Source organism: Ziziphus jujuba, chromosome 8, assembly GCF_031755915.1.
Source record: "Ziziphus jujuba cultivar Dongzao chromosome 8, ASM3175591v1".
Taxonomy (NCBI): domain Eukaryota; kingdom Viridiplantae; phylum Streptophyta; class Magnoliopsida; order Rosales; family Rhamnaceae; genus Ziziphus; species Ziziphus jujuba.
The window spans coordinates 14,164,890-14,176,110 of record NC_083386.1 but is presented as its reverse complement, the minus strand read 5'-3'; the positions used below and the strand labels follow the sequence as shown (position 1 = coordinate 14,176,110).

Genomic DNA, 11,221 nt, shown 5'->3' with positions numbered 1-11,221 from the left:
TTTTAATGGTGGTGTGGGCATTCCTGGTTTTCCCCTTTAAAAAAAAAAAAAAAAAAAAAAAAAAAACATGTGAGATGCAAATAAATAATGCTTATTCTATAAAGTTTTTTATTGAAAAATTAATTTGGCCTAATATTGCACCTTTTATGCTAATTTAAGGACGATACTATTAAAATAAACAGTTTGCGAATCAAAGTAAAATTGACAATATAATTAAGATCCTTAACGGATAACATTAGAGAGAATTAAACTCTTTTAAACTTTGCCATTCATAATCATTATATTGTAGTGGGCGAATTTCTCAATTTATGTGATTATGTATCAATATTCCATGTTATACTCGAGCCCTTTGGTGAGATTAAAAGGATCAAAAATTCCAAACTCATATTCAAACAAAAGAAACTGAAGCATCTAAACGAGATCCTCATTATCTTTTGTATACATTTTTTTTTGTTTTTTCGCTTGTTTGAAATTTCTTGAGTTGCTTGAGAAAAGCAACGAAAATGGTAAAAGTAATCAAGTCATTGGGCTTTGAACTTGGATAATCACACTGCTGCTTCTTTGCCACTTAGGGCTGCGTGTTTAGAAACCCTCATCTCTTTAGTCTACATTTTTTTCCCCTTTGGGCCAATAGGCAACAGATATGAAGTAATCTTGTATTTTATTGTATGTGGCCATTCAAAGAAGTAATCTTGTATTTTATTGTATGAGGCCATTCAAAGGGAAATCAATTCTATAAAAAAAAATAAAAATAATAAAAAAGGAAATTGATTCAATTGGTACGTGAAACTCTGAATAGAAGGAATAAAGTTTTAGAATAGGAAGATGGAAGCAAGTGGAATGACACATATGCTGTGCTTAGTATTTATAGAGCCAAAAGATACATAACATAATTTCAGGAATAATTGTGGGAATGATAATATATAAGAATAGTAAAAGTTAAATCTAATTTTATTTTAGAAATTTGCATCAATAATATCTCCTTGACTACACATTTACTCCTCTATTCTTGTTTTATTTTGTATATTGATTAGTGGCATTAATCTCGTGATTTTTTTTTTCTTTTTTGAAACAAAAATATTAAAACAATACGAATACAAATGATAACTTTTTTTTTTTTTTGATGAATAACAAAGGGAAAAAAAATAAATACAAATAGTAACATATTAAAAAAAATTATAGGTTATAGATTAAAAATTAGGATCATTATTTGAAAATATTTCTCAGACTATCCTTGGAAACTTGAAACGAAATCAAACTTCAACCAAACGAAAAATTGAAAACCATTTTTGGTACTTTTACTTCCACTCAAACCGATGCAAAGCAACCACACTGAGTTTTCCTATATCTTGGTACTCTATGGTCTTGTAAAAGAATACATGGCTATATTAAGATATATCTTGGTACTCTATGGTCTTGTATGCAATATTATCACTTTCGAATTTACCATTTTTATCTGACTATTTAATGAATGATTTCCCATCTAGTAGAAGGTTATTAAATTATATATGCAAGCAAAGCATTGACTTTGACTGTCTCAAATTCTTTTACATGGAGGATTATCTATCTATATATAATTTTAATTCTCATATCCCCAGTAATACTAAAAAAAAATCCATTACTATACCACTTTTGTAAACCCTGATTCTTTGACCTGAAAGTTTTTCTCTGAACCCAAATATGTATTTTTTACTTTATAAATATTTATGAGGTTTATAATTTGGATCCTAATCATATTACTTCACTTGTAATGAAGTCTCATCATGCAAAATTGAACAACTATTTGGAGATGGGTTTATTTCTACTTGATTAAATTACCATCACTTTACACAAACAATTAATCGATGTACAATATACAAATATAACAAAAGAGCCCCTTTTTTATTTTTTATTTTTTTACTTTTTTTGCCTATTAGAGAGAGAGAGAGAGAGAGAGGCAAATGCTGTTGTAAGAAGATGCAGGCTTTATGCAGCAAAGTTGATGATGAATGAGAGCACCAAAAGAAACCAACAAGAAGTGGGTAGATTAATAAACATACATGGCCTTTTCTATTACATCAATGTTGTTTTTAATAATGGTTCACAGCTCAGGCTGAGATGGATGTTAGAGAGAGAAGAAGAAGAAGAAGAAGAGGAGAAAAGAGAATGAAAGAATCTTATCAAACACCTAATCAAGAAGAAGAATAAGAATTTTAATAAAAAAATAGGAAAGTAATTTAGAGCCACAACAGATCAGATAATAATGTAGTTCTGCGCAGCCCACCACCTTCTCCTTTTGTTATTTTTGCCAACTAAGTTCCCCCAACCTTTTTAAAGCTCTCACCAGCGCCAACTGTACCTATTCCACAGCCAAGCAAACTGTCTGTAATCATCAGTTTACATTTCCACTACTTTACCCTCTTCTCCTACCAATCTACCTTTCTTAATCATATAAATACTGATACATACATGCTATATAAATACATTTATATATATATATATACATACACAATCTAATCAACGACATGACGGTGTGGCAAATTTTATGGTGTCTAACTAAAATCCTAATTGAAAGATATGGCAACCCTGAAATTTGTCATTTCAGCATATTTCTCCTAATGAGTCCAAAGATAGTTCTTTCAATCTAATTGAATGATTCAAACTACAAAACTTACTTCGAAAGTATCAAATCGTGGGATTGAAAACTTACTATGGAAGGCATAAATTATAATAATTCAAGTAAAGTTTTTTATTTTTTTATTAAAAAATTCAAAATTTTGAATATTTAAAAAAATAAATAAAATACACTAATAACTTTGTCACTAAATTATTTAATGGACAATAAAAGAGATTGGTCATGACAAATTTCTTTCAAAGCTTTAACTTTTTTTTTCTTTTTTGACATATCTTTTTTATATTAAGCTACAATAGGTTCCAAAATTCAATTTTCCATTTAATAAACAACTATTAAAAGATAACAACTCATTTCTTTTATTTTTGCTCTTTCAAAGCTAGTTGTTTTTAGCATGGATTTCATTATCACTACAAACAGCCAAACCATTTAATCCACAAGTGGCAACAAATTAATACTTTTTTATATTAATCTTTATTTTTAAAAAAAAAATGAAGAAGAAGAAGCTAAGCCGGAATTGTGAAAAGTGACAGTTGGCAAATTGGACAGGTGGCCGATCACAAACTCACGTGACACAATGATTCCCAATTTTTGAATCTTAGCTTTTGACGACGATTACAGACGACATTGACTAGGTTGAGCACGTTACGTTACCCATATATGTGTGTAATAAATATTATAACCAAAAAAAAAAGAAAAGGAAAAAGAAAAATAATAGCTAGAAACTACCTGTGCTTGAAGCAATAGATGCCGGTTTGGACATGATCGCTGGGACCGTGGTGATGGGTCCCGCTGTTGTTGGTGGGAACATATGAGCAGGTAGGCCCATTGTATGTGATTGATGGTAGTGATAAAGAGGGTACATTGGCATCAATGTGTTCGCACCCATCATAGCTTGTCCTGGATACACTTGAGAGAAATGCCCGCTCATGTAGTTTCCTCCGCTGTAGCTTAGCTTCTGCATAGCAAAATCAAACCGCTATAATAAAAATTAAAAAAAGAAAAGGAAAATACAACCTTTATCGATTCAATAATCAATATTTAAAATCATATTAGATCAATTATTCCCAATTAAGATAGAAACTGAGGTTGTAGTGGTAAATCGTTCACATTTACAAACTGAAAAATCAAAATCATAGATTCGGAACATCTATTGAATAATGGAAAAATTATTATAAATAAATAAAAAAAAAGACCAAACTGAGTATCTGATACGTCATTATTGAAAAGTTTAAAAAAAAAAAAATATATATATATATATATATAATTATATAACTGTTTTTGCTAAGTGAAAAGTTTTAAAATATTTTAACGATGCCGTATTTTGAATTTTCACATACGTGACTGTAGCTGATATCAGCGGCAATGTACGTCGGGGAGTACCTGAAAAATCAAAAGGGAATATTGTTATTTATTTTTGATCCCATAAGGTGGGGACTATTAAAATCACAATGCATCAAGCAAAATGAAAGAAAATCTACGGTAAAAAAAAAAAGTTGAGATGGTGGTGTACCCATAGAAAGGAACGGCCTGATGATGATGCTGATGATGAAAAGGCGAAGCAGCAGCAGCAGCAGCAGCAGGTGTTGCTGGGTAATACCATTGCACGTGATTTGCAGGTGCAGACGACATAGACCTCGGTCCAACATTAGATCCTTCAGGACCAAAAACATCAAAACTTTAAAACCCTCAAATTTCCTTAGTATTTACGAAAATACCAAAAAATACCACCGCAAAAGGCACATTGTATTTTAGCACTACCATGTTGAAGGGGAGGATGAGGATGAGGAGGATTAGTATTACTGGCGTTTGAAGCCGACCTTGGACGGCTTCGCGCACCGAGTGAAGCCAGATTACAGTTGGCTCGGCGACCGTTGATGATCGGTGTGGAATCTTCACAAGCTTTCTTAGCGGCTTCAGCCTCCTTGAAAGTCACCTATATAATATACGTATATAAAACAAAATCGATTTAGCAAAAATTAATAATAATCCTCTACAACACGGCCTAGCAGATTAGAAAATGGACTTACGAATCCATAGCCCTTGGATCTGCCGGTGAGTTTATCGGAGATGATAACGGCTTCGAAGATCTCGCCGAACTTCTCGAAGTGTTCTCTCAAAGCTTCTTTCGGAGTTTCCCATGCCAGACCTCCGACGAAGACTTTAGTGAGTGTGGTGTCTCCAAACTGGCCGTTAATATTGTTGCTCATCGTCATTTTTTTTTTTTTTTTTACAATAACCTGAATCGACTTCTATATATATATATTTAGGAAACTGTAAAGCTAGAGAGAGAAAGTGAGGACAGAGAGAGCAAGAAAAGGGAAGTTTTTTTGGGGGAGAGAGAGGGAAGAGGGTTATATAAGGAGGAAGAAGGAGTGGAAGAATGGAAGGATGGAGTGGAATAATTAAAATAAAAATAAGAAAAGTGGAGAGTTAAAACTTAAAAACAGTGAGACAGAGAGGACGACAGATAGACTATGGCGAGGATACATGAATATCTCAACGTGAAAATCTGTACAAACAATTTACACAACAAAATATACACAACATCCTACATACAAAACCCACCACACCTTCTCTACACTCTCTCTCTCTCTCTCTCTCTCTCTCTCGTAAGACAGCGTTTGCCACTGGATTCTCCGCATTTAATAGTTTTTTTTTTTTTTTTTTAATTCGTGGTACGTCACTGGCCCACGCGCTTTTCACACTTACTGCCTGTATTATGAATCATTTTTCCAAAAAAATAATAAGAAAAAGGAAATTTTATTAAATTCTGTCATCGTTTGGAATTAGGATGCTCTAATTTTAAATTTTATTAATGGAGTCTCTTATAGATTTTAAGTTTATTGATTTTAAGTTTATAGAGTCTCTTATAATGGTGATTTTTTGTAATTGTATATCAAGCATAAGAATCTAGTAGTGATATTAAAATTAGTTCGAAGTTTTTTTTTTTTTTTTGGGGGGAGGTTAATTATGCATATACATATGGAGAGATTAATATTTTTTATTAAATATTGTTTAGAATGGACTATGAAATTATGATTAAAAAAACTATAAAATTCGTTATCAGAAAAAAAATGTTAATGTTGCTTAACTACTAAGATTTTAAGGTTGAAAATATAACTCTACATTGAAAAATATACCCTTTTGGATATATATGGTGGCAATACCAATGTTTCCTTGAATAATTAATTTTGAGTTCCATTTACTCTTTTGTTCATTTTGACATATTTATTAATATAATGATACATATAATTTTAGATATCAAAACGTCAATATTATTAAATTTAAAGTCGTCCGAGAAACTAACATAACTAATCTCATGTACAATCAAATTTTTTTTCCCCCTTATTATAATCCATTGATTATAACATATTTTTATCTAAAAAGGAAGGAAGATTTCATCCAAACCTAATCGATGTGCAATATAATTTTAAGAGTTTTAGCATTGGATTAAGCCTATAAATATAATATATAATTAATTTTTTTTTTGAAAGAATGTATAATCATGTTTGAATTGGTGGATATTGCACCTAAATGTATCTTTAATAGACTGTTAAAAAGGGTGTTGATGCCAAATTATAGAGTTGTATTCTATTAATGCATCTTTAATAGAATGTTAAAAAGGGTGTTGATGCCAAATTATAGAGTTGATATTGGTATTGTAGCTTCTATTTCCAACAAATATCAAATTTTAACATTTTTATATAAAATGCTATTTTTATTTGGCATTTCAAATACACTTTACAATATAAGTCTATAACTTATCCTATATAACAAAATTATACTTACAAGCATAATAGATTGATAAAAATATATTTTGTGTCAAAATAGGATCTTAAAAAATAATTTTTTTGAGTGGGAAAACTGTATCTGTTCCGTCCATTGTCATCCGCAATTGAGATTTGAAATAATATTGGTATTGTGGTACTGTTTTTTTGTTTTTTTTCTTATTATTATTATTTTTTTGAATATATATTTTTTCGGTTTTCAATTGAAGATGCTATAATAGAACAGGTAAAATGCCAAATCGGCCCATTGGTTGAGCAAAGCGAGCCCCCGGTTTGGCCATATAAATCTGTTGGCCATAAAAAAAAAGGGACAGCCTGATGTAAATATCATTTTTTTTCTTTTATTTTTTTAATTAAACATAACGAAAAATCAAATGTTTTATGTTTGACTGAAGAGTAACGAGATTGAAGCCGGACAACAAGCAATAAAAAATGAAAAGGGGAAAGTGGTACCCTAAATTTTCCTCTTTTTCTTTTTTTGAAAAATAAAATTTCCTATTTGTAGTATATAAATAATTAAGGTCAACAAGATATCTTTAATTTTTTTTTTGAAAAATAATATTTATTATTATTGGTGATTATTATAAATGGGATTCACATTTATGTTTTCAGTTATTAACTAGTTGATAATTTACTTTTTCATATAGGAATTTAATCTTTTTCAAAATTAAAATTGATTTAAATGTAACCAATTATTGAATAACACATAACAAATAACGATGTTCCTTTTATTTATTTATTTATTTTTGCTGCTGAGAGTCACATCATAAATATTTTGTGGAATGTATCCATTTAGTTAAATGTTATATTAATATATTTTAACAGGAAAACATATAGATTTTTCATTTTATGGTTCGATATGCAATTTTTTTTTTTTTTTTTTTTTTTTTGCTAAGAATTTATTATCCAATTGATTAAAACCCAGCCAATAGGAGATCAAAGACTTTACGTAACCAATTACGAGGCTAATATCATTCTTGATGTGTTATTTATTTTTCTTCCTAAGTGTGGGTATTTTGGTTTAGATTTTAAATTTCAAACATATATGGTATTATATTTATAAAAAATATATATGTGAGTATTAATTATTTTTCATTTTTTTAAGGGTTTGCATGTGAACCTTATTTATTTTTAGCAAAATGTATATTGTCATAATAATAAGAGATAATCAGACATAGAATTTTTCCCAAAAAGAAAAAGGCTTAGATATCCCCATATTTTCAATGTAATCTATTTTGAAAAATAACACTAGTAAAATAAATAAATTGAGTAATTAAGTTCTAAAAATGGAAACATGCACTTAGATTAAATAAATGTTTGATATCTTTAATTAGTTAAATTATTTAATTTAGGTTACACTGTCTAAAGATATTATTCACAAGAATCTAATTTGTTTTTTTTTTTATTTATATAAAAAGACATAATATTATTCAAACATATTTAATATAAATATTTTTTTGGTTGCAAATACGTGATTAATTTTCTCAACAAAAAATATGTGATTAAACTATATATATCACTCACAAAAAAAGTAAACGTTTAATTTAAAAATAATATTTTATTTACCAAAATGTTTATAAAATGATGTAGCAATATTTAATTATTTAATTATTTTAATTCATTTATCCATTTAAGGGTTTATTTTTTCATATTTAGATTGCACGGATATATTAACTAATAATATCTTAATAGATTTCATTTGGTAAATAAATTTGGAAAATATTTTGACATTTACAGCATCATACTGACATAATATAGGAAATAGTTTTAAGAAAAAATACTTCCATTTCAATTAGCTAAACAAACAAATATTTGTAGGCTTGCCCAATGGTAAAATGATTGAGAATATATGATAGGAATGCTCTTGGGACTTTTTCAGGCATCCAAGATGGCTATGTCTAAGAAAACCCCACTGAATCAGTATCGATATTTAGTAGGGCCTCCCCATAAATTGGATATAATTCAATAGAATAAATGAGAAAAATAACTGTTTTTAATAGAAATTCTGAAATTATAATCATATCCATTAAGGGTTTCAACTCAAGAGAAAGAAAAATATAAATAATCATATATATTATGTCAATCCACCGAACTCCCACTTTATCGTCGATGACGGCTCTCTTCGACGCTGGCAACCGCGTTTGACCGGTAGCAGGTTCGGCATCTACTAGAAAAGAGAGAATCCATTTCAGATAACCACGCCTTTGCTTCTTATTATGGCGGATATGTTGGCGTGGCGGAAATGAACGAAAAGCAATATGAACGTGCTATTTTCGAATCGATTGATAGATATCTCAGACAGCGAGCAAAGAGCAGAGCGACAATGCAAGGTGGTAGGTGCCTCAATGTTGCTTGTTCCTTTCTAAGGCAGTACGTGAAGGAAGCAAGAGCAGCGGAGGAAGATCAGTGCGAAGTAGAGCGGAGGAGAGTGAAGCAATGAAGGAAGGCAGGCAGATGTCAGCCTACACCTTTCTTCTTGTTATTCATCATAAAGGGGAGCAACTTGTCCACAAGCTTGATGTTCAAATAGTGGCCTTTTTCCCTAGTAGCCAATCTGAATAGAGGTTTTCTCTTTTTAATAACCCCCCTGTTGCCCTGGATATGAGTATATGCATCTCTCTAACATTTGAGAATGGATCGAAGATCTTCGCGAGACGGCCCAAGCGAAGATCGGCACTTGAAGCCTTGAGGAGCTGCCCGCAAAAGGGAAAGCCGTGGAGAGGGCAGACTCTCGAGTCAGGCACAGCATGAGGCTGACTACAGCAGACCGAAAGGTTACAATTCTTGTTTTCCCGTTTGTTTCAATTTCCGGGAGTGAATGCAGAGAGCAGGATGAGGGGAGACCTTCACGTCTGGTTCGGAGGGCAGGGATATCTCGACCCTACTATCATTATGCCTTTGCAATGTTACTTGGTTCAACTCTATTTGTGACCTTTTCTCGTATGTGGGAGATGAGGAACTGTCTTTTGAGGATAGAAAATGACTTTTCAATGAACTCGTGTAAAGGCTCTCAAACGAAGGAGCTATCCTTGGGAGTCAAATTTTTTTCCCGGCGTGGCGCTGCTGCATGCTTCTGATCAATAGAACAGGAAGAGGAGTCAGCCAAAAAGAAAGACTCTGCCCCAACCAAGTGAAACTAAGGGTCTGAAAGAGTTCACGATCGGATCTAGGGGTGTTAACCCTCGGAGGACGGCTAAGAATGTCCATTAAAAGGCGCGGACCTCCCACTCTGTAAGCGGTTTCTTTTCATTCATTGATTGATTGATTCAAGGTAGCTGTAGCTTGCTTCCAAGTCCAAGCGTTAGCGGTAGAAGCTAGTCGCCAGAAGCGAACTTCCGGGCCGGGAAGGAGCCAAAAAATGTGAGCGCCCCTGCTAAAGCAACAAGCGAGAAACTTTGAGAATGTTTTTAATAGAAATTCTGAAATTATAATCATATCCATTAAGGATTTCAACTCAAGAGAAAGAAAAATATAAATAATCATATATATTATGTCAATCCACCAAAGTATACTAAAAAAAAAGAGTAAATGAGTCTGAAGATAAATAAGACAAAATATAAAATAGCCTCACAAAAAAAGTAAAAAAAAGAGGCAATACATCATCAACATAAATGTTTCGAATGTGAAGATGCAATAATAATGTAATATACAAAGGTGATGATGACGAAACAAAGCCCAAACGTAATACACACTAGCTATTAGATCAAGCCTGGGGAAACCATTTAAAAAAAAAAAAAAAATACAGAACTGTGAGACGGACTTAATGAATGAACAGTACGATATTATACAAATAAATATTATTCTTATAAATCATTTATCTTAATACCTCACTTTTACTCTTTGAAAATTTCTCTATTTCAACAAGCAGTTTTCATAAAATCCTTAATTATCCATAACATAACAATTTCATATATAGTAGGAAAGGAAAATTAAAACCAGATAATATTACCATCTTATAATAAAATAATATTTTTAAGAATAATGAATTATAACTATAAGAATCTAAAAATATAAATAATCGTATACTATAATTGTAGTATAACAATAATAACCCTGTGTATCGTATTTATTACCATGACCTGTCGCCCAACCATACCAGCTAGCGTCCCATTGTGTCATCGACTATCGGAGAAGGGAAAAACTGCCAAAGCAACCTTTAGTGTCCCAAAGATGTCGTAAACTGGGATCTCCCATCCAACATCAGGAAATACATGATCAAGTTGGGGATGGTCAAATAAGTACGGGTAATCATAATTCAACAAATCTATAAACATAGTACAATATGATAAACAATAATTCACAACCTAGTATCCAACTCATAACTCAATATAAGACGAGCATGGTAGCTCAATTGGTATGAGCACCACCACCTAAGTCTAATGAGCAGGGTTCGAGTCTACCGGAGGGGAAAAGGGTGCCCGGGGGCATAGCAAAAAAAAAATAACTCATAACCCAATATATATATATATATATATATATATATATATATATATATAATTTATCAAATAACACATATATTCATCTTATCAAATATTCTCTCAAATATCCACATATACATATAAATTAATATAGCCATATACCCAAATTTATTTATACCAACCCATTCCTTTTAATATACTATAATATAATAAATCAATATAATTCTTTCATAACATGAAATAAAGCATATGACTTAACTAATTCTAGAAATAATAATAGTAAGATAATATATATAATTAAGCACGTAATTTCCAAAACTATTGCAAAAAATAAAGTGCATTCACATATCACAGCTTCAACCAGCTTCTTCGTCGAATCGCCTCTAATATTAGTTTTGTTA

The 11,221-nt window shown here is 31.1% G+C and overlaps 1 protein-coding gene across 2 annotated transcripts; it reads right to left on the bottom strand.

Moving 5' to 3' along the window:
* Positions 1 to 2,003: 2,003 nt before the first annotated feature.
* Positions 2,004 to 5,236, bottom strand: LOC107413674 (probable RNA-binding protein ARP1). 2 transcript variants are annotated; one of them, XM_048469534.2, is made up of 6 exons: positions 4,642 to 5,236; positions 4,373 to 4,547; positions 4,125 to 4,266; positions 3,952 to 3,994; positions 3,341 to 3,569; positions 2,004 to 2,338 (listed from the first exon to the last, which is right to left on the bottom strand). In XM_048469534.2, the coding sequence occupies exons 1-6, from the start codon at positions 4,825 to 4,827 to the stop codon at positions 2,292 to 2,294; spliced, it is 822 nt and encodes a 273-aa protein (XP_048325491.2). In that variant the 5' UTR covers positions 4,828 to 5,236; the 3' UTR covers positions 2,004 to 2,291. The 2 variants fall into 2 exon arrangements, with proteins under 2 accessions (XP_048325491.2, XP_048325492.2); XM_048469535.2 differs by having other exon boundaries at positions 2,004 to 2,358; positions 4,642 to 5,235.
* Between the last annotated feature and the right edge of the window lie 5,985 nt (positions 5,237 to 11,221).